The following is a 24662-nucleotide window of genomic DNA, read 5'->3' on the forward strand; positions in this document are numbered from 1 at the left end:
CTTCTTTTGTTTATTATTATTATCAATATTATTATAATAAATATTAAAAATGCTGAATATTTTATACAAGCCTGGTATGCCCTCTTAAGTCTTCAAATCAAGTGGCTGCCTAGAGTTGTTAAACTATTTTCAAAAGTTGTTTGGAAGTATTTCTTTGGATATCACATCATTTTAAACTGTTTTAATCAGATCCTTGCAACTGTGTTGCATCATGGTTTTCACCGAAAAGATCTGTCTTGTTTCAGTCCTGCTGCAAGAGCTGTGCCGGCACAGCTCAAGGTCAGAAACAAGATTATTTGGTTCTAAATTTCAAAATTAACTTGTAATTTAATAGTTGTGTTGACACCAACTTACCCAAATAGCTCACGCCATCCGTAACTAAATTTTGCAGGAATAATGTAGCCTTTTAACTCCATCTACAGCTGAGGCTTCTGTCCATGAAAATGTAATCATAGTTTTTATTATTTAACAACAGAATTGTAATAATAATAATGAACAGCATATTGATCTGCAGAGAGATGTAACTTCCAGATAGTGTGGTGCGATTTAGGTCTACAAATACAGAGGCGTTTTTCCTGTAGCAAATGAAAGAATGGTTCTTCTATGTCAATTGCATTCTCTTTAGATTCATAAATTGACTAGCTCGGGTGCCTTTGGGCTTTGCCAGTGCTCCTGTGTGCTATCACAATCCTTTAACATAAATAATAAATAAAATTTTAGTATAGCTTTGTATGCAAGACTGAGTCACAAACATGATACATAAACATACTTAAGTTTTGATCCCAGAGCAACTGGAGGATATGATGCGTTTTAGAATTCCTGTCTATTAATATGATGCCCTGTGGAAATGCTTTACAAATAAAAATATTTATTTGCAATCTTCAGCTACTGAGGTCTGTAGGTACATACAGATAATACAGAGAGTGAGAACTGGTTTTATAAAAGTCCAGTGGAAACACTTCATTTGTTTCCAACGTCTTGGAAGCAATTGAATGAAAGACAACTAAAATCATAACCAGGAAAGATGAAAACTGTTAATTACACATAGTAGAGGAGAACAACAAGCCAGGGTACTTAAAACATTTACAAGTATTTGGAAGAGTAAAGATCAAGGCTAATGAAGAAATATTAGTTGGAAATAGGATAGAAATTAAAGTCAGAAATGGAAACACCATTCTCAGTACCAGAAGATTCTGGTGCTGTAATCAGCCTCATGAAAAGTGGGGGAAGCGGCTTGGCCTGAAGCAGTCCGAGTGGGCTGGAGTAGGCACATGAAGTTCTGTTTTGACAGCAGTAAAATTGCCTTTCCCCTTTTGCACGCGTGATTATTTTTCCGAGTCCTTCATTTGTGCCCCCTGGGCATTTCAATCATCCTCGGAAGTTTTTCAGCTCTTCCTGTGCACCATGGTTGTACCATTCGATCCACACAGAGACTACGTTCTCGGTTATCTCAAATAATCTCTTCCTTGGCTAATTTCCTCTCGTGAAGGGAGATTGTAGGCTGCTGTCAAACGAACTCTAATGTCTCTCTATGGAGAGTTGTTGGCCACAGGGAGTTGTCCCTTTCCACTTAGCAGCTGCCAAATGGATACTGTTTCGCCACCCAAATTGTTACAGGCGCTTTTGTTCTGTGTTTCTGCTGTATTTGTCACTATCATCCTTCTACCCCCAAAAGTGCCCTACACGCTGTAACTATATAATAGATGCATGTGTGGTTTGGTTGACTTCCGAGACATTAATGTTAATAAATCCTTTTAACCTATATAAAAATTCTCAAACTGTCTTCCGTTAGTGTTGGTAGCTGTGAAAACATTACTGCAAAATATAACTATATTTTTAATTATCAAAATGGCCTTTTAAAAGTACTTCAGCTCAGGATAAAATGCTGGTGCTCTAAAGGAAATCTTTCTTTGGTAACTTGTAAGCTACCTTTAGGTTTTCTACCTTTGATGGTAAAAGTGATGTGAGCTTTCATTCACCGAACGTGGATGCCTTAGCGGGCATGCCTCTACTGGTTGCGAATGATCGCCTTCAGGACTCTGGTTATCGAAAGGTCTTTCTTAATCATACTGTACAGTGAAGTATGACATAAAAGAGCCCAATAAGGGTTAGGAACTGTAATGTTGGTGCAACTAAAAAAAATTATTGAGAAAGCATTAAGATAAATTAAAAATTAGAGGAAAATTCCACATTCCCAGATTATGGTTTAGATGTGCAGAGAATTTAAATCTTGTTTTTGCTTAAGGCAGAGAGAAGGTTATACGTTCAGGTTTCACATGTATATGCCCTGTTGATTTATATATACAGAGGTAAAATAGACAAATAAAAATTTAAATGAAAGGAATAAACACATGAAACGTCCATCACAGACACCTTGCACATCCTACTATAAACTTATAAAAATATGTTGCAGCTGCTGTCCTGTAGCGTGGTGGAGAAGGAATGCAACCCTCCATTCTCCCAGAATGGTGGTCTCACACACAGCTGTATACTGCTCTAAATAGATCCATTGAATTTTATGTGTAGATGAAAAGACAGACACGAGTTTAAATCTTGACTGCTGACATGATGTCATAGACTGATAATTCCTATAGGAACTGGTTGTTTCTGCTTGCCTTTATGAATTTCATAGCACAGCTGTTATTCAGATATGTAAGTTGATGCAAAGCTTCTTTCAAGGTATTTCACATCACTTTAGAACAAGTGCAATACTAACACCTGGGGACTTGAGCTACATTTTATTTATTGTAGATTTGATTCTGAATTATATTTGGGTTTTGAGTATTGAAGATTTTAAATACCTTTGACATTATGTAATTGTGATGTAACATATTTCTCAAAGTGAAAAAATCAGAGGCAGAAATGAAGTAATGTCCCCTGGTGGTTAAGGTTGTAATAGGTATTTTTCAAGTTGTAAGTAGTAATTTTTTTTTACACCTTTCCAGCATTTTTACTTCTGACAGATGGGTCATGGGTTTTAGCTCACTAGCCAAAAGGTGGATAGAGGAAGGACTCACAGCTGCTCTTGTCCTGGGACATGGGAGTTTCCTGCAGTGATATCCAGCCCCGCTGCTTTGACAGGGACTCAGCGGTACTACTTGCTGATGTGGGAACTACACAGCTTGGGACACTGGTTGGTAGATTTGTTGTGATTGTTACAGCACAAAGATGAGTTTATGGTTTTCTTGGTTCCATTCCTAGTTTTGCTATATTGGATATGTTTCTGTGAGTCAATGGGAACTAAATGGCAATATATGTGGGAAATAGTCTCTATTGACTTTTTAACCTCTCTGTTTTCATGGATTTACTCTGCATTTTTCAGTACTTAAATGTCATTTGCTTCAGTTAGAGGACTAATATATCTGCATGTTATTTAGATCAGTGGTAAAACCAATACTGTTTGACAAAATAACTCTCCAGTTGATGTTAAGTGCCATGATTTTAAAACACTACCATTTCCGACTGATTAATTCAGTTTTATAGATGCTGCTCCTCTTATCAGCAACAAAGTTAATTGCAATGTGTGTGAATAGATTTGCTAATCATTTGAGGTATTTGGACAAAGTGCCAAAAAAGAGTTCCTACAGAAGTTTAATTTTCTTCTCTATAATATAACTTAGCATTCCTCATGGCAAGCAGTTATGTTTTGGCAGCTGTCAACGTCAGTACAGAAAGATGCACACCCATCTTCATTTAATGGGACAAAATACCATACACATCTCATTGCAATGTTACCAGCTGGTGCTGGTGGTTGACCATTTCCTGTTAAAATATGACTCTTACCTGTGTAGCACTGGCTGCTAAAGTTGCTTATTTTAGTTTTAGTACTAGTACTTTTGAATGGCTTAACAAGGTGATCTTATCACGTAATTTATGACAAAAGCATAGTGACACCGTTGTTCAACACGCAATTGAGCATTACAATTACAAGCATTACAATTACAAAAAATTGGGTAGAAAAAAAATTGCTTTCACTGTCAGTTGAGAAGTGATGCAAAAAAAATGATGCAAGTTGAGTGCTTGCTGATTCAGAGGCCATTGTCTAAGGTGAAAGTTTGCAGGCTGAACTTGAAGACTTGCTTTTTGTCTGTATGGTGGAATAGATTTTCCATTAACTATTTGAACACAATTCTTACCCAAATGCTTGTGGAGGTAATTCGGGAAGCAATAATGAGAACTGTAGCCTTTGTCGAAAATAGGAACTGCCCAAAAGAAGATGAAAAGTTGTAACATCTGTGGAGATAAATCTTTAAATAGTAATTTTGAGTTTTAGACTTCTCTTACCTTCTAGTTAGGTACTTTGCAGAGAGATTCAAAGGAAACACAGTATATTCACAGCAGAGATGCCAGGAGTTTGCCTGCAGCAGCATCTGAGCAAGCTAGAAGGAGGAGATGGCAGGGGAGTGGGAAAAACCCAGCTCTCACTGAGGGTGTAACTCCATCCACCTTCTTCTGGCTGTAGTCTCCTGTTCCTGTTTGAGTGTTAGCCTTCTCCAGGGTATGCAGTGAAGTGGAGGAGGGTCCATGACCTTGACAGGTCATGCAGTGAGGTGGAAGAAGGCTCGTGACCTTAGTGAGTGTAGGCAAGAGCTGTGTGCTGTGACGGTCACTCCTGGTGTGACTGGGAGGGCAGGTCTGACTTGTTCGTGCCCCAGACCTGGGCTCTGGGAAGTTCTTTCATTCAGAAACCTGAGTTATATGTGGTGTTGTGATGCCTGAAGCCCATGGAAGTTTTCATCACCAGAATACCCACCCTTTTTGTTTGTGGCAGTAAATGTTGACCCATGTCAGAGCTGAGTCCTGGACTAGTGTTGGAGATGGTAGCAGAGATACCTGCAATTTCTGCTTTTTAAGAAATGATGTGAGTGTTGTCCCAGTGAAAAGCATACACAGAGCATAGTGGCTCTTCAGACCTGATACTGCAGAAAACCGTGATTCTTTACATGTTTTTATTTTTGTAATGATGCTCAAGAAGGTTAGATTGCTTCAGGAATAACTGTGCCAGCTAATGATCTTAAGCTGTCCTTTCCCCATCCACCTCTGGTACCCCTTTCCCACTCCTCTGCTCTCACTGATGGAGCAGCCTTTCTGTTCACAAGTGGCAGGAGTAAACAGACCCTCTCTTTTCCATTAAATAGTGTATCAAGGCAAGTTTTTGGTGTCTGTTTTTGTATAAATTGGTGTCCAGTTCAGTTTCTGCCATCAGCTTTAAAATACTTTTTTATTTTCTGCAGTTGAACATATACTCATTGATGCTGGGACATCTACTCATGATGATGGGGAGAACTGAAATAGTAAAGACTTAGTCTGGTTTTGCTAGAATAGTTGATGTTCTTTGTAGTTTTTCTGCTGGCAATGGAGTAGAAAACATGGCAAATGCTCTTTCAATCTAGAACTAAGTGACAACCTTTTCAAATCACATTGGATATCAGCATCACCTTCCACGGGCAAGCATCCTTTACTCTCCTTCTAATTTTTAATACTTTATTGGGTCATGGTTTCCAAACTGAATAAAACAGTCTTGTTTTCAGAAAAAGTTGAGTTGCTTGGTAAAGTTTTTCTTGGAATATGTGGCTGCTAATGATGTGGTGTAATATGAAAGCGAGAAATTATCTAACTTTAAAAAAATTATATTGTGAGTGCAATTTAAGTGATCAGAAGACCCAAGCTCCATTCTCTTGAGCCCTGTGTGTCAAACAAACTTGTAGCAGGTTCACTCACACCTGGTAAGTTGGAGCTTATGTGGTCAGTTATTTATATGTCTGGCTTCACCTAAGCTATGCCAGATAATCAAGTTTCGTATGTGTGTCTTTGAAGAGAGCTATGTGTTTCTTTATCTTTCAGTATGCAAGTAAGTTAACTAAGAAAACCTCAAAGTATAGACTTCAACACAGCTGAATGTGCATTCTGCTTCAGTGGTTTTGGCTTGGTGTTTTTTTCCTGCTCCCCTCACAGGTACATTTGTACGATATTAATGAATTCTAAATAGTCCCTAAATGTTACTGTGTTTGGTTGCATTTTTCTGAAGGTGCTTTGGTTCTTTTGCAGTCATGTGATCATTTTTGAAGTGTTTTTATATATACATATTATCAATCAGTATATTTTCTAAACAGCTACTGAACTGAGGAATGGTGATCATGCCCATTAGCCCTATGGAGTTACCTGGATGAATCAGTAAAACAGTGCAGAGTGCAATCAGGTCTGGTCCCAGTCAGCAAAGTGCTTGGTGGTATGTGTGAGTGAAGCCAGTTCTACCGTTTGAAATCCCTGTGGGGTGGTTTGCCATAGCTGTATCCAGAACCGCCCGGTTTGTATTTCCTCACTATCTGGCTAATAGTTTTTATTGCAAATCCACATTTATTGTATTTGGACCTTTGTGATTGTTTTCATTATTACTTTGCTGGTCCTGCTTTTAAGGACATCACGGATGAGAAAACTTGGAATATCTGTCTCTCTCCTCAGTCTCTGTAGCATGGTTTGAGCCATAGTCATGCCTTGTTCAGGCAATTCTTTCCAGGTGGATGTAGCTGGTGCCTGCCCAAATGTTTGCATGGAAAGGAAGGTGTGCTCCTCTCTAACTGCCTCCTCCCACTCATCAGTCATACCAGGCTGAGCCCTGCAAAGTTATGGGACAGGGCTCACTGGCCTTATGAAATCGTGGCTGCCATGGGTTATTGTCCTCATATCATTGGAAGAATGTCAGTGTGATTTTACTGAGAATAAATAAAAGTGACTTTGTCGTCCTGCTTTTGTCACTACTTTATTGACTTTCTTCCATATCTTGACTCTGAATGTGCTGCCTGTAGATATACTGTAGATTGTTTTTTTTAGTTGGTCTGTTGTTAGTCTAAACAGTGTGGTGTGGTAGTTGCTTGTATGCATGTACGAGGTGAAAAAAGTCTTTTACAATCTCTATTAAATGCATACACGAAAATGAGGGGATTGTTAAACTCTTAAAATATGAACAGTGACTTTTAGACAACTTTGGAGGTGGCTGATGACAGTGAAATGCTGGGAAATGTGTGTCCAGATTTACAAAGGAGTGAAACCTTACTGTATATTCCCCAATCTCTGGTCAGAACAAGACTAATTTAGAGAACTCTTAAAGCCATGCCTAAATTTATGTACACCCTTAATTCTCATAGAAGTGCAGAAGTACATCATGTTTCAAACATAATATACTGCTTTGGCTGTTTTTTGCCTCCTTCCTTTCAAAACATGCTGTTGTATAGTTTCCTTATTTGTAAATGAGAATAAAAGTAGACTTGGTTATGTTTGGGTAAACCATGGTGCATGTTTCTTTTTACATGTGTTTGTGGTGAGAGACTATGTAGATATAATAAAAGTATTACCAAATAAGCCACTTTGTGATCTGCATAATGTGTCCTGTAATGATTGGTTTACATCCGAAAAAGGGCAAAACTCACTTGCAAAATGCATTGAAATACTATGAAAATGTCATCATCCATTACTCTCTGTTAAAGCAATTACGCTACACACTGTAATACATAAATGTAGGCAGTCACAGGGTGCAATATTATTTTTACCCTAGGCAGAAATTCACAAGAAAAGATGTACTTCTTAGCCAAAGATGCTTGATCCCAAATTAATTTTAGGAGTTGAACACAAGCATCTTGAGTGTCTGTGTACCCTGGAGTCATGAAGGCACTCAGTCTTTCAAGGTTGTCTCATTGTCTATGCACATAATAATAATGACATTGTTGAATCAGGATGTGGGTATCTAAATAAGGTTTTAGCAGCCTAAGTTTCTGTTAGAAAATTTTGGCATGTCTAGGTGTAGAGAGCTGTGGGGAGAAATAAAAGGTTGCTTTGTACTTCAGCTTCTTACGAGTTTTATGACTGAATCTTGTGAAACAGGTTTTCCGTGGAAAAAACATTTCATATTTGTTCTTAGGATTTCTTTCCTTCTATTTCTCCTTTTAATAATTGAAAATTACTGTTCATTATTTACATAAAACTGTCTCTCTTGGGTCTGCTTTCTGTAACCTTTCCCCTCAGAAGAATTCTAGGAATTTGCTGTCTTTCCCCAGGGGGATCCAGGCCATGTTTTATCTGAGACTTCAGGCCAGATAGTTGCTGATTTTTATAAAGTAACTTACTATGTATGTTTAAATACTTGCATTTAACCTCTGATTTGCCATTTGAGCATATTTTGAGAAGTCATGTCCATATGAAAATATGTGCCTTAATTTGACGTTCAGCCTTCTTGGTAGCTGCCAGCAAATCTCCACATGAAAAATGGAGAGCCCTGCAGAAAATATTGCTACTACTAATGCAAAAACTCAAAACGCCCCGAAGGCGAGGTATTTCAGCTATTTTTCTAATGCTCTGCTGCTTTCTCTTTCTTTTTTTTCTTTCTGACTTCTTTTATTAATTTTTTTATTTTTTTTGAAAACGAGGACGTGTCAGAACCAGAGGCCTCAAGCGCAGTATAAAATGACCCCGGTGCAAACCTCCAGCATTCCTTCTCTTTGCCTCGCCAGCTGCTAAAATCAGCCAAGGCAGCACACAGTCTTGGCTGCAGCCGGCACAAGCTCCTTGGCTCTCCCCTTTCCTTCTCCCCTCCCACTGTTCTCCAGTTTGCCAGTACAGTCAGCACTGCTTCATATTAGGCATTGTTGCAATTACTTGAAATTGTGACTACAAAGACCTTTGGTGCGTTCCTTCACTTTGTATCAGCTACTAGAGGGACAGATGTGGGAGGGAGGAACTTTCTCCAAAGTATACAGTTTTTCTTTAGGATGAATTGCTCAGTAGCTATTTTTTCTGAAGTATTCCTATAGAAATGATTTGAAAGCCACCTGTACAATATGTAGAGTACTTTAAGTCTAGACGGAACTGTATTTCCTAGAGAGTATCCTGAATTATAGTGTCTCGTGGATTCATTTTCTAACTTTCTCTTTAATGTCCATCTGCTGTAGGATATTTCAAAGATGGTTTGGCTGCCATTGAGACTTGGAGATCTGATGCCACAATGAGGACTCACACACGGGGAGCCCCAAGTGTGTTTTTCATACATGCGGTTTGCTTCGCCTTTGCCTACGGCGCCAGGGAAGACCCGGATGCAATGGTTCCTTTTGTCAATGCCAACTATGACAGCTACCCCATGCTCTACTTCTCCAAAGGGGATGTGGAGACTCTGCGTCTCCAGGCTGTCACCACACACCAGCACATTGCGGCTCGTCTGGTTGAAGCAGTGCAAACAATGCTGTCGAATCCCCTGGAGTACCTTCCTCCCTGGGACCCAAAGGAGTTCAGCGCTCGGTGGAATGAAATTTATGGCAACAATCTCGGAGCTCTGGCGATGTTCTGTGTGCTCTACCCTGAAAACATCGAGGCCATCAACATGGCCAAGGATTACATGGAGAGGATGGCAGCTCAGCCTAGTTGGTAGATTTTTGTCTTTTTTATTTTTAAGTTGTTCTTACTGTATAAACTGATTGCAGCTGGGGGATCAAGTGGATGAGTAAATTGCTTAAAGTATTTCAGTTGTTCTAAGGCTCACTTTAACTGTGACTAACAATCTGAATGCATTTACCCTCACCTGGACCAGCAGTGGCACACAGATTTTCAGCTTCACTGAACTTAACCAGTTGCAGATTAATGCTGAAGGAGTGAGACGGTCCTAATTGCTTAAAGTATAAAAAACCCCAAGAAATTATCCAAACTCATGCCCAATCATAAACCAGGGTTTCAAATCTGTTTTGTGGCTGGAAGTGCTAAAACTGTTACTTTTTTAATTCCATTTTCGGTTTGTTTGTGGGTTTTTTTTCCCCAGATTCCTACAATTTCTTTTGGGTAATTCTTCATTAGGTAGAATTCAGGAAAAGGGAAACTATGAAAAAGGTCTAATCAAGTCTAGATAAAAGTGACACTCTGAGCTTTTGCAGTCAGGTGCTTTATGAATGCTCTGACACCTGAGCTTCAATTCAGCCTCCCAGCTCTGCTTTGCCGTGTCATTCTTGGGACTCTCCTTAAGACATATGACACAATAAAAACAGTTGTCCATCTGATTACTTTACTGGAACAGTTTGAGTAACTGACATTTTGATAATCAACACCTGGATTAATTTCACTTGGATGCGAGTTGTCATACACAGCTTCCTTTCTATGCCATGCTCTTTCTGTGAAGACAGAAGTCAGTGTTCTCACCATATGAGTGAGTCTAAAAATTGTGCCCCCAGGTTCTCTCTCCTTCTTCTCACCTTCCTTTTCAATACCCACCAGCAATTTATCTCCCTTTTTTTCCTCTAGTGGACACTTTTCTCCTACTCACCTGCAGCAGTTGCCTTGCTGGCTGTGCCCCAGGGTTGGTGCCACTGTGAGCAGGTCCAAGGGTGGAAATGTGGGCTTTGCCAGCACAATTTTTTCTGCTCAGGGCAGTGAGTTGGAACTGTGGTGGGGCACTGCACCCTTCTGTCCTACAGCTCCATGGTTGCAGCAGCTCAACAGAAGTCTGAATTGGGGTTTGAGTCAGCACAGGAGAAAGCGTTAGCTCTTCAAGCGCTATTCATAGTTCAAACTACTATTCTCTACCTTCTTTGGGTTAAGACCAACTAGTAGCATCCTATAAATGGGATCCATCCATGGATCTTCATTGGAAGTATGCTGGAATTGGGCTAGTGTAACCTGGGATACATAGCCTCCTGATGGACATGATTTAAAAGAAATTGCAGTGTTGGGATTCACCTATACCAGGTATTAAAGCTGTGAATGCCACAGAAATACAGAACTATAACACAAGCAGTGGTGGGAGAGAAAAGGGCTTGAGTTGCTTGCATGTCACAGAAGAAAGGACACATGGGAGTTGGGAAGGGTAGTGGCTGTTTCCAAAATCTTCCACTGAAGCATAGCTTACAAAGCTTAAGTCTTACCTTCACAGGCAGTTCGCAGGACAGTCTTTCTCCTGGCACACTGGCAGAGGGACAGATCTGTACAGACCAGGACATGCAGCCACTTCCACAAGACCTACAGGCTGCTCCAAACTCAACATCTTTTTCCCAGTTTCATTGTTTGCGCTCTTTCTTGACTTGTTTCAATTTGTGTAAACACTTAGTTACATAGCCATCTTTTAATGGAATAAGAAAGAGGAGCAATTGGTTTTGTGAGTACCGGAACTTACTTGTGTTTGTCTTTCTCAGATTCCTACCTCTCACTCACTCTCTCAATAACCTCATCTCAGTACCTTGGGTCCTGTGATTCCTGCCCTGGAATAACTGTTGTTCCTTTGTCCCTTACTATAATCTTAGAAAAGCAACATAGGATAGTTTGGATTGGAAGGGATCCTTAAAGGTCTTGTAGTCAAATCCCACTGCAATCAGCAGGACATCTTCAACTAGACCAGGTTGTTCCAAGCCATGTCCAACCTGACCTTGAATGTTTCCAGGGATGGGACATCTGCCACCTCTCGGGGCAACCTGTTCCAGCATTTCATCATCCTCTTTGTAAAAAAAAAATTTCTTCCTTATATCTTGTCTAAATCTACTTTCTTTTAGTTTAAAACCATTACCCCTTGTCCTATCACAACAAGCCCTGCTAAAAACCTAAGACCCCTTTAAGTACTGACAGCCCTCAATGAGGTCTCCTTTGAACCTTCTCTTCTCCAAGCTGAACAACCTCAACTTTCTTAGACTTTCTTCACAGGAGAAGTGTTCCATCCCTCTGATGATTTTTGTAGCCCTCCTCCGGATCTGCTCCAACAGGTCCCTGTCTTTCCTGTGCTGAGGGGTCCAGAGCTGGACACAGTGCTCCAGGTGCAGTCTGATCAAAGCATAGAAGGGAGGCAGAATCATCTCCCGCAACTTGCTAGCCATTGTTCTTTTGATGCAGCCCAGGATAGAGTTGGTCCTCTGGGTTGCTGAGTGCATGTTGTAAGCTCGGGTCTAGTTTTTCATCCACCTCATACCCTCAAGTCCTCCTCTGCGGGGCTGCTCTTAATCATCCCTCAGCCTGTATGGATAACAAGGACTGCCCTGACTTAGGTGCAGGACCTTGCACTTGGCCTTGTTGAATCTGATAAGGATCATGTAAGCCCACTTCTCCAGCTTGTCCAGGTTCCTCTGGATGGCATCCTGTCTCTCAGGCATGTCCACTGCACCAGTCACCTTGGTGTCATCTGCAGACTTGCTGAGAATGCTCTCAATCCCACTGTCTGTGTAATTGATTTAGATAATAAACAGTACTGGTCACAATACAGACCCCTGAGAGACACCAGTCATCACCAATCTCCATTAGGGCATTGAGCTGTTAACCATTACCCACTGGATGCAACCATCCAACCAGTTCCTCATCCACTGAACAGTCCTCCCATTAAATCCATATCTCTCCAATTTAGAGAGAAAGGTATTGTGGGGGACCACATCAAAGACCTTACACAAATCCAGCTAGATGACATCTGTATTGCTTCCCTTGTCCACTGATGTAGTCACTCCGTCATAGAGAACCACTAGGTTGGTCACGTAGGACTTGCCTGTGAAGCCATGCTGGCTGTCTTGAATGATGTCCCTGTCCTCTATGTGCTTTAGCATAGCCTCTAGGAGAATCTCAAACACAGAGGTGAGGCTGACAGGTTGGTAGTTCAGTGTTCTCCTTTCCACTCTTTTTAAACATGGGTGCAATATTTCCCCTTTTCAAGTCACCAGGAACTTCTTCTGTCTGCCAGGACTTTTCAAATATCACAGAGAGTGTCCTGGCAATACATCAGCCAGTTCCCTTGGGAATCTGGCATGTATCTCATCATGTCCAGCTTTCCTTTGTCCCAGCTGATGAGAATCAAGCAGATATCCTATATCCGCTTGATTTTGATAATATTTACCTCCCCAAAACTATTGTTTTTCTCAAGCAAGTGTCTTGTGTTACCTTGGTTAAAGAGAAGCCATGCTTTTCCCATCATTCCTTTCTGACGTAGACATGTTGTTTGGCAAGTGATCAAGGTTTAATCAAGGTTCTCTGCTTTGCAAAAATAGCATTTGGTAGGGGAAGTACGGAAAGAGGAAATCAGAAACAGGAAACAGGGCTGAGCTAAGCTGTCCTTTGTATAACTTCCAACATCCAAGAAGACAGCTTTCCAAGTGCCTTGACAAAAATATGGATCCAGTTTCCATTTCTGTTTTTCTGCTGAGAACCTGTGACTGAATGCTGGTAACATGGAGTTCACACTATAGCTCCAACAGCAATGGTAGTAATATAGATCCCTCTCCCTTGTCCAATAGTGGTTTTCAGGAAAGCTGTAGGAATGTAACATCTCTGAGGTGTGTACTATTCTCTCTGACTTTGTTCAAATAGGTCAGCAGGTTCAGAAGCTGAAGGAGAGGGCAAACTGATTGCATAAATCTATATTTCCTAAGAAACTCAACTAAAAATTACCAGAAAAACATGTTACTGCACACACTTCTCCATTTAGGATAAGACTAGGAGAACAAACATGACACATAGCAAAGTTGTTGCTTGGTCACTGCTAGCAAGCATATTTTCTGGCATCTAAAGCACAGGATAAGACTGTATATGAACCGTTCTGACGATACCACAGTAGGGGAATTATTTAGAAAAATGTTGCTCCAGTCTAATTAGGCACATTTAGTTTCCTTCAGACTTCGGGGAAAATAGTTTTGAGTAAGGTATTATGAATGTTATCCTTATTAAAGTATTTGAGGGTGCACATATTCTGATCAGGAGGGTGGAAGGAAGGAGCAGTTTTGACGCTGCTCAGGTTTGGAGCTTTGAATATTAGGAGACTCATCTACATGTCATCAGTAAAGAGGACTTGTCGAGGGAGGTTTCAGGGAACTAAATCAGAGGAATTTTTCTCTCTCTAGACTTCCTCTGTAATCTAGATGACTAAATTATTAGCTACGTTGCCCCCAAAATGTCTTTATGACTCAGGGATTCATCAACATGTAGTGGAAAGTTAAATCTGGCTGTCATATAGATTCCTTGCTTGTAGTTTCATTATTTCAAGAGTATAACTTGGATTTCTCTGGACTTCAGCTGGCATGGCACTGACTCTAAAATAACTCTAGAATTTAAAAAATCCCTTTGGATGAGTTTTCTCTGGTTTGCATGGAGATATTTAATAAAATATAGAGTAGTGTGTGCAGTAGTTGGATAAAATAAATAGTTTAGAATTAAACTATTTATTCACACTGGTTATTTGTCCCAGCATGTTAGGAGATTAAAGACAATGACATTTTAAATCTCATCTTTACATTGGCAATAATCCTCAGTAGTCAAAATATGGTTCAGTATATCAGGACACAATTATGAAAAGGTCTGCTGATAATTGATACACACATGGAAGGTGCGTGCAATTAAGCCCTTTTTTTTCTCATCAATTACAGTAGTCATTTTATATCACATAATAAAGTAAACCCTTAACTGAGTTCCCATTCATGTAGAATAACAGAGCTTGAGTCACTTGTCATAACAACGATGTTGATAGGAGTACTTCTCATAACAGAGCATCCATAATTGTTACATCCTGGAGTAGGTTTACATTTTAAAATAAACAAAGGGGCAATGGCTAATAGCTAACTGTAACAATCACCCAAAGTAATATGGGAACAGACAGTGTTCTGGAGACTAGCAGAAGCAGGGAAACAGTGCATTAGTATTTTGGTAAAAATATATAACTTTAATGGATTTGCCTGTAAAACTTAAAAACTGCTGTTAAATAACTCACTTGGTTTTCTTGTAGTTTATCTAGATGCTGCCTAAAAGCTTAGGGAAAGTTTGTCTTTCTATTTCAGCTGTATTATCTTATTTTACAGAGAACAGAGGATATAGACACATTTTCTGGCATGTTATCTTTGTCTGGCCCCTAGAGCACTCCCCACCAGAAGTGCATTTTTGGCCACAGGGATCTGTACTTGTGATTCTTTCCATATGCTGCCTTGGCCTGTTCCTGCACCAAGTAGAGTGATGTAATTGGAGTCACACATTGTGCAGAAATAAGAGTCCAGTCAGATTCTGTGTTTCGGACAACGCAGTGAAAAAGTCTCTTTTATACCAAGCCCAGCTAATAGACAAATGCCTTAGAAGTTCACAAATTCTGCACCCCTCTTACAGTGGGGTGAAGAATTTACAATTGCCAGACAAGAGATTTCTGTACTTTTTTTAAAGACAAGTATGTTACCAATGTGCAGTAAGGTGTGGGATTTGACAGTAAGCCTGGCTCCCTGGGTTTCACAGGGGAGATAATTACTGTTGAACACGTGCAAGCATTCCAAGGAAATAGCAGCGAGTAAGGAGAAGCTAACAGGAGGCTTCAGCATAAAAGATCTGTGACCTTTCTGCTATTTCTTAATAACCAGCAATCCTATAGGCTTCTGTTAGTCCCTGTTTATGAAAAGTATCGAAACACGCTGTAGACACTGTTGCCGTTAGTATCCAGATAGTGCTTGGTGTTGAACAATAGGAGTTACAAAGTAAAACGACATAAATGTAAATAATTAAATGTGTAGAAAAATATACAACTAAAATAAAATCACGTCAGAATTTGTAATAAATTTGGTATCTTTTCTGACACCACAAATTTAGAATATCTGTTTGATTTCCAGTAATAAACCAGCAGTTACACTCAAAGAAAACTTAGGCTTTATAAAACTATGGCATAGAAGTTAGTGTAAAAGGAGTTTGAGGGATGCTGAGATAGTCTTCTACAGGGGGGAAGAAAAAGAAGAGGAAGGGTAGGAGGATGAATTTGGTATCTGGAATATGTGTTATGTTAGCAAGTGAAATATCAAACCCTCATTCTGGTTTTTATCTTTTTCATATGTAGTGCTTAAAAATAGAAATTGTGCATGACTGTGAAATTAAATGGCTAGCTGGATTTTGAAGAGTTTATTTTATACCTTCTTTTTGTAACTGATAGGATCTCTGGGAGATAAATTAGTGCTAAAGTTCTGTGGTTCCTGCAGGGAGCTTACTTTGTGGCATGTCTGGTATAAAAATTTGCTACAAGAGCTACAGGTAATCTGTTGAAATAATAACATAAGTAAATTTCCATGTCTGTTTAATATGGCCCTCAGAACTACTAAAACAGACTCAGTTCTTGTTTATTAATGTGTCAACACAGAAGGATTGTGATTGATACTAAGAGCGAGCCCAGCGTGAAAAGGATTCTCTTGTGACCAAAGCTAAAAACAAGAGAGAATGATCTGAAAGAAGCTTAGAAGTGGCAAAATAATAATTATAGACCTATGGAGAAGCAGAGAGAAAGAGGATAGAAAGAAGATGAAGATTTCCAAATGACTAAATTTTTGATTGCCTCCTTAATACATAAGCAGTCATGAGCTTTTAGTTAAGACCTTTTATAGAAAGCTCTTAACACTTCTGAAGAATTTCGTCTGTGTTGCCTCTTTCACATATTGATATGAGTGCAGCCCTTTGCATTTATCCTCTCCTTTGCCTGTTTCTTATGAACTGAGCCACAAGGAATGCAAGCGTGTCATAGTGGCTGCTGCTGAAACAGGTCAAGGTAAAGAGGAAGGGGCAAAATTATCATGGTTTAACTTAGACGCCAGAAATACAAATAATCAGTTTTTCAAGGATGTATTTTAGTCCAGTTTTTGTTGTTTCAAATGATGGGGTACTTGGGTTGTGCAGATACTGGGGGATTTTGTGTGGGCAGCTAACCAGAAAAATGCGGAGAACGTGAAAGCTGCAAGGTTGTTTTGGATGAAACATTTTTTCAAGGATTTTTATTTTTTATTTCCCAAACAAACTGGAAGTTGTTGTTCCATTAGTGGAGAAAATATTTCATTTGAGCACAAGAAAATATTTTGGTTTGTGAGCTTTGTAAGAAAAATACTGAAAACTGAGTCTAGCTTACAAAATAAATGGTAGTGATCTCTTTCCCCGTAGTGGGTATACTCCCTCCTGGTATGTATACTCCCTCTGGCCACACAGAAATATATCTCTCCTCTGCCTGATGGAAGGTTTAAACCTGTATCGTCTTCCTCTAGAAGTAGGTCAGAACAACAGCAAGGATCTGTGGAGTGCCAGCTCATTGCCATTACAATTGGTATTGGGAAGACCGTACAATTAAACAATCCATTTAAGGATCGAGGGGTCGGTTGGCCCCATTACATGCCACACTTGCATCCACACTTGACATTTAACGTGCATTAGTCATGCTGTTAGCTAGCTATCATGTCTTAAGATAAATTGCACCAAAATGCACTAGAGGGCTGTCCTTGAACTAACTTTCACCAGTAAGTCTTTAGAAAAGAGCCCTGACTCATTCCCTTTGCATCTACTGGTGGGAGAGGTTCAGCACTGAGGAGGGACTACTGGCATGTTTCTTTCAATCATTAACTTGATCTGTCCTCTGCCACGAAGAGTTATTCAGCAGTAAGTAATTTGTCGTGGGAAAGTTTGGAGCATCAAGATTCAGGATGCACGTTACATGTGTGATATATGTGTCAGGATGTGCTTAATAGTTCATTTTGCATGTGGTGATGCCATATGACTTATTGACATAGATGCTAGAAATCAGATTTCATGCTGCCTGGAAAGATATTCTGTTTCTCAAGCTAGAGAGTGTTATTCTCCTGTTTACTTCGATTTGTGTTTAACTGCTGGATACTAAAAGAAGGAAAGGTGATTCTAAACATCCGACAGGCCAAGATCTGGAAAGTCAAGCTGAAGAGTTTGATTTAAATCATGCTATGAGCTGCACAGATGCTTTTTTTCCCCCCCCATTTTGGCTTATATTTCCTGAGAGAAATGTTAATACTTCTGATTTCAGTAAGGAAGTAGTTATTAGTACAGAGAAATGGAAATCTGTTCCCACTGAGAGAAGAGACCAATAAGAATGTTGTTGAGAAAAGGAGAGGTTGTGGTAAACTTAACACAAATTTTCTCAGTGTTTTTGCTGTTGCTCTTGATATTGGTTATTAATTCTCATCCAAAATTTTATAGAATATACTCTAAATATACTTATTTAGAGCATGGAATCACATTTACTGAAGATGATATGCATGCTCTTAGCTTTGGACAATGCAGTGCATGCATGATAGTTCTTGACATCATAAACTGATTACTGAAGAACTGGGTCTTAACCTCCCCTTCATATTCATTGTTAATTGTAGAGGTGGCAAATCTAAGCCAGATAACCATGTTGCATCATGCTAAAATTCTCAAGACATGTAGGAAAACCATGCTACTTATACATAATACTAGCATTACCCATGATCTTTTTTCCACAGTTTCTTCATAGAGGATTTGTATCAAACTCTAAATGTTTAAAATGAAGTAATAAAAATATCTTATATGACACAGATGAAGAGATTTAGAAGAACACCCCAAGCACATATTTGTCCTGTGCCATTTACAGAAATTGTCCAGGCAGGAGTTCTTTGTGCCGAACAATGCATATGGCTTTGGATGTTTTATAGAGTTTGATCATTAGTTAACAAACCCATTCAGCACCTTTTGCTCTTTTCAATCTTCTCCAGTTTCTAAATATAACTATAGGTATCTAAGTGTAAAACAAATATATTTTTGTACTATCTATAGGGGTACGTTTATGGTTTAACTGTTATTTTAAATCAGATTTTAGAGTTTTTGGAACAGTTGCTTTTGTTAAAGGTGCTTACGTTTGTAACTACGTAGTATCCATTACAGATATTTTTATTTACTTCTAATTATTGCACGTTCAAAAGACCAAAAAGGCTAATGCAGCATTGAGGTAAAGGTTACTTGCTGTCTTCAGACGCAGTTAATTGCTAAAACGATGCTCATACTATCTGATGTTAAGTTTTACTCCTGAAAGGCTTAGAAAATAGCTGTTTTCCAGTGCAAAGCATGTTAATCATAGAATGGTTTGGGTTGGAAAGGATCATAAAGATGATCTAGTTCCACCTACCTTGCCATGTGGAAGGACACTTATCACTAGACGAGGCTGCTCAAGGCCCCATGCAACCTCTCCTTGAACACTTCCAGGGAGGAGGCATCCACAACTTCCCTGGGCAACCTATGCCTCTGCCTCCTGCCTCTAGGAGGATCTGTTCCACAGTCTTCCCAGGCACAGAGATGACGCTGACCGGTCAGTAGTTCTCAGGGTCGTCTTTTCTACCTTTTTTAAAAATAGGCACAAAGTTGCGCTTCTTTCATCACCAGCGACTTCCCCTGACTGCCTTGCTTTTCAGATATCATGGAGAGTGGCTTGACAACTGCATCAGCCAATTCCGTCAGGACTCTGGGAAACATCTCTTCAGGTCCATAGACATATATGTTCAGGTGCCTCAAGTGGTCACAAACATGATCTTCCCCTATAGGGGGATGGGCTATACCCCCTTGGTCCCTATCTTTTTGTCCATTTGACATAGGAGGGGTGAGGAGAGTGGTTATCAGTGGAGACTGTGGCAAAACAGTTTTAGAGTACCTCAGCTTTCTCCTCATCTGTTGATATGAGATAGTTCCCTCTTGATCTTCAGTTTGACCAGCAGGTCTCAAGCCAGCCACACTAATTTCTTCCCTTCCCTGGCTGATTTCTTACATCTGTGGACTGAGCTCTCTTGCACCCTGTGGAAAGCATCCTTAAGTATTTGCCAGCTCTGTTCTGCTCCCTTGTCCCTGAGGACCGTTTCCCGGTGCGTCCTACTGACTTACTCCTCAAGGAGCTTATCAGCCAGGCTGTTTACCAAATCTGACACTGGAGATCCATTTAAAAGTCTAGAGTGTAATTTAGATACAAAAAGCATTTAAAACTTGCTACTTGACCATTCTTGTGAGTGATGTTCCACATTGTTTGGTGTATGTTGATTGGTTCCATTGAAACTTAGAGAGCTTTATTTTTAGAACAGATGTTGGCTGTGGTTTTGTATGTTTAGAAACGGGGGTCTTTAAATCATGCTCTTTAATTTTCTCTATTACTTTGTGTGCATCTTCTCTGTTAAATTCTATACAAGACTTAACTATACAGAATTGCAACTGGGGGGAACTTATGACAAAATTAATTTGTCTAACCTGAGGTGGGTTACTATGCCCATAGGTAGGCTTAGGATGCCTAACAGAATGTTTTTTTACACTGAAGGGTGTTGATTTTTTTTGTTTTAAGGTTTTCTTTTTCTGAAGAAATAAACAACCTAAATGCAATGTTTTAAATTAACTCAAATTCTTTCATTGTTCTTTTCCTCCCCCTTAATGTATAGCTTAGCCTCAGTCACTTTGTAATTGTTCCAGGCAGAGGCCTTTAAAGTGACATTCTCTGTTCCCATTCAAACTCCAGTTTCTGAATGCGCAAAGGTTTAGTGAAAAGCAAAACTAAAAATGCTTTGGAAATTAAGAGTATGTTAGTATGTTAAGGGATTTCTGATGGCAATCACCAATCTAGGGTGTTGTATATAACCAGCTTAGAATGCAAGTTTACTTTTACATGTAGGACTAACAACATTTTAAGAGTTTTTTTCAGTGATGAGGAAAGACGAAAACGCAGAAATGAAGATGCAGAGAATAAACTGAGATTGACAAATAACTGATTAACTCAGATTTTCAATTTTTGTACCTCTGTGAGAATTAGAAGAGTTGCTCGCCCAGTTCAGCTATGTTTTCTACCCGTTTATCTGGAAATACGGAAAAAATGAGCATCTAGGCAAAGCATGTAAGCGTTTCAGCTTACAGGTCTGTAATCTTTTGCACAACAATTAAATGAAATCATAAGTAAGAAATTTTACTGTACTTGGCTGGAATTCTTCACTAATAAGTTTAGAGTTTGAACCAGGAAACAAATGACAGAGAAATGTTCCCAGCATTGACCACAAAGAATATCAAGTGGGTATGGAGAAGATGAGTAGTAAATTTTTAGAACTATTTTTGCCTGATGCTTTGACAGTTATTTTTTACCACACTTTCAGCTGTCTGTCATAATATTGTTCACAATGGTTTTCAGTCAATGCCTCTCTGTCAAACCAGAAATAAAGTTGTTCAAACAAAATAATCAGTCCAATAAAAACCCTGGTTCAAAAAAAGGCTCAAGTACTGCTGCTTGGTGATGAATGCATTCATGTATTTATTTAAAATCTGTGAGATAGGGACTTCATTAAAAAAAAGGAAAAATGAATGTATAAATTCACTCAGCAGAAGATGGGATTGAAGATGAGAGAAGGTGAATGCTAAAAACTGTTGGAAATTCAGCTATTCAAAAAGCTTACAGAGGCTTTCCTTACATACAGCTATGAATGTGCCAAGTCCATTTGAGTTCTTCCTAAGATGTTAGATGTACTGAAATAAAAAATATAGGTTGTTCTTCTCACTTCTACATATTGTATTTTATCATAGTTGCAGTGCTGTAGGCTGATGGTCGTAATTTCTGCATGTTTCACTCGTGCATTTTGAATGCAAATAAATGATCCTACAACAGAATGAGATTTTTTTAAAAATCTTGTTCTTTTGTGATTTTTTCTCATCTGTTTGTTCACACTATTGGTTATACAAATTAAGATTAAATCATATTTGTAGAGTCCTAGAATAGCTGAAGTTGGAAGGTGTACATCTTCATGAGCATAACACAATTTCCACTAAGTGCAGCAGGACAGTTTCTCAACTCAACTATTTAAAATTTATTTCTGTAATAAAAAAATATATTGCAAAGAAAGTGAAAGAGAATAGTCATGAAAGCAACTGATGATTGTTCAGTTTATCAAAGATTTCTTTTTGACTATGTATTCATTGTGTATTTCATTATGTATTTGGTGAATTATTTTATTATATTTGTTTAAAGACAACTTCAGTCCTATAGCCACCATTCAAGAATTTATCAACATTTTTCTCATTTGCAAAACAAAAAGGTTGTTACAGATTTTTGGAGGAATATGAACTATGTGATACTACTTTCTCACAAAAAATGTATGAATCTTGCTTCATATAAATATGTTCCATTTCTGTACAAACAATATTATGCATATCTGTTTCTCCTAGCAAACCCCAGAATATCACAGGCACTGTTTTAGTATTAACAACTCAATCTTTCTAATAAAATTAATAACATTTGAAGGTTAATGTTGTCCATACCTAGGAATGAAAAAAATGGTCTCGGAAACTTGGTAAGTAGCTTACTACTGTGATGAAATTCAATGTGAATTGCCTAACTTCACAGACATTAAGTAATACACACCTCACAGTATGGTAGTGGAGAGAAGTAAGTAGGTGAAACTCAATTAATTGTCATCTTTCTTTATTGACAGGCTAGTGAAGGATGCCCCGTGGGATGAGGTCCCTCTTGCTCACTCCTTAGTTGGTTTTGCCACTGCATATGACTTCTTGTACAGCTATCTTAGCAAGATTCAACAGGAGAGATTTCTTGAGGTAATTGCCAATGCCTCGGGATATATGTACGAAACATCATACAGACGTGGATGGGGCTTCCAGTACCTCCACAACCACCAGCCTACCAACTGTGTGGCCCTGCTGGCTGGAAGCCTGGTTCTGATGAATCAAGGTATGTGCTAAACTATAGGACCATTTTTCTGAAGTGTACCAACTTAATCAGCCATTTATGCAGCAAAGTTCAGGAGCTGATAGAAACGTTTCTGAGAGTACAGACAGCAGTATTGGGTTTGTTCATTTGCTGCTTAGAAAAATTTAATTTACTGAATAGGACAAAAGTCTTTGGGCAGATGTACAACGCCTAATATATATGCACATATACCAATGTATTTAGTTTCAGTTGTCTAAGTGATTCTGAAATTTTTACTTCATTGTAAGAATTAAAAATGCCTTTGTGCATTATCTGTCCAGTCCAAATTTACAGACGGCGTCTTTCAGGGTCACTTATCAATAAAGAGTAATGCAAATAGTCTCCTTACTCGATACATAGAGAAGGTCAGCAGTCAGAAACACCCTGCGCTTTGAGCTTGGGAGCTAGACAACAGGATAACCCGGGATTTCATCCAAGGCTTCTGTCCTGTCTCCCTCCGTCCAGTGGGTGATTGCACCAAGTGTCATCTCCTTTGCTTTTGGGACTTAAACCCATCCTTCCCAGTTCTCAGGTTAATAACCTCACCAGTTGATTTTGGCTGCTCAGCCTGGGGGGCTGCTCCTCCCTTCTGTTCAAGTGATACACCGTGAAAAAGATTACAAGTCACATAATCAGACAGAGCAGATAAGAAATTCTGATTTATACCCTAGTGGTATTTCATCTGAGAGGTGGCAGTCATGGAGACAGCTCCTGCTTTTATAAGGATGCATCAGTATTTTATCAAGTGAATTTTTAATATGCACTTGAAGTATTTTGAAAACATGATGCCCAATGGAACTACTTACTTGCTGTAAGTCAAGGAAAATCTAGTTTCTGGATGCTGATGGCATTGCCAAGATGTACAGCCCTACCAAACAAAGGCACATCTGCACAACTTTGGAGCTTTAAAATTCCCAAAGATGTGTGACAAAAAGCTCTGGCACCTATTGTGTTGGAAGGGGTGTCAGCTTTTTGTTAAGTGTTTGTCAAAACAAGCGCGTTCTCTGATAAACATGTGCTGAAAAGCAGCAAGAGTGAGAGTGGAAGTTATTCCCTTTCCTCCTATCTTGCCTTCCACAAAATGAAGACTTGGATCATGTTTATTCAGTGTGTCTTGCTAAATTTGTCATTATTCAACAGAAAGCTGACAGTTTGTTAAATGGTTCTGCTTTTCATTAGGGTATAGACCATAAGTGTGCTTTGTGCCAAATAGTGGCAACATCACACGTAAAACTAGGCAATATTTCTTTCACCAAAAGTTGGCTGGGGTGGAGGTTTGAGGTGGGGGAAAAAAGTCAGTTCAGCAACACTTGAGCAGTTTGAAAAATTGTGCTGATATTTCAAATGAAAATAGGTCAAAGCATCCACCCTCTGTATTTCTAAATGAAAATTCTGTTGTTTTCAATATAGGGCAACATTATGTTTTTAAAAAATAACTCAACTGCAGAAGCATGCTGAGACTAAATAGCCAGCTTAAAAACATGTAAACATTGTCACAGGACGGAAAATTTGAAGTATTTGAAATGAATTCTAGGCACACACATATACTGAACCATTTACAACTAAAATTAAGACTCGAGTATTCAAAAAAGAAACTTTAGTACATTTTTATTGTAATGAATTATTATTATTGTAATATAGTGCAAGCATAAGATTATAGCATAGATACAAACTAAGTAAACAGAACATATATGCATTACAATGGTAAATGCACTATGTTGAAGCACTGAAATTAGCATTCTTTCTAGTGCAGTAGTCAAAAGCTATAATAGCTATTATGGCTGTTAATGTCACAAGGGAAGACAAGCGTGGAAGCATTTGGGATTTCATTCAGACAGACCACTGTGCTGCCAGTTCCATCAGACTAATGAAACAGTGTCAAGATAGCAGTGAAGAAAGTAACCAGAAGCAAGTAGCACCACCTGTTCAGCGTAATTACAAATACAGTAATTGTGGCAATGAAATGAAAAAGTCGTAGTAGATTCAAAGGTAGCTCATGCTCCCTTAGCCTGGCACATGTACTTCATTCAGTAGCATTGCTTTACCATGTAATGGAGAGTAGCATATGCCAGCAGAGTTCTGCTGTACGGTGGAAATAAGTCTGGTTAAATCTGTGTCCAAACACTTTAAGTTAGGTAGACATTAAGTTGCAGTACAGAAGCCTAAGATAGTTGGTCTCTGTTTA

The 24662-nt window shown here is 39.0% G+C and overlaps 1 protein-coding gene across 5 annotated transcripts in view; it reads left to right on the forward strand.

Moving 5' to 3' along the window:
- The window catches only part of DSE (dermatan sulfate epimerase), a 38302-nt gene that overhangs the window by 3821 nt on the left and 9819 nt on the right, over positions 1-24662 (forward strand). For 3 of the 5 annotated variants that reach the window (XM_054062808.1, XM_054062810.1, XM_054062809.1), the window contains 2 exons: positions 8943-9411; positions 22206-22459. In XM_054062808.1, the coding sequence (XP_053918783.1) occupies positions 8996-9411; positions 22206-22459 (670 nt within the window). In that variant the 5' untranslated portion in view covers positions 8943-8995. Of the gene's footprint in view, positions 1-8942; positions 9412-22205; positions 22460-24662 lie in introns of those variants that run through there. The other 2 variants (XM_054062811.1, XM_054062812.1) reach the window with 2 other exon arrangements.

This window comes from Cuculus canorus, chromosome 3, assembly GCF_017976375.1.
Source record: "Cuculus canorus isolate bCucCan1 chromosome 3, bCucCan1.pri, whole genome shotgun sequence".
Classification (NCBI taxonomy): domain Eukaryota; kingdom Metazoa; phylum Chordata; class Aves; order Cuculiformes; family Cuculidae; genus Cuculus; species Cuculus canorus.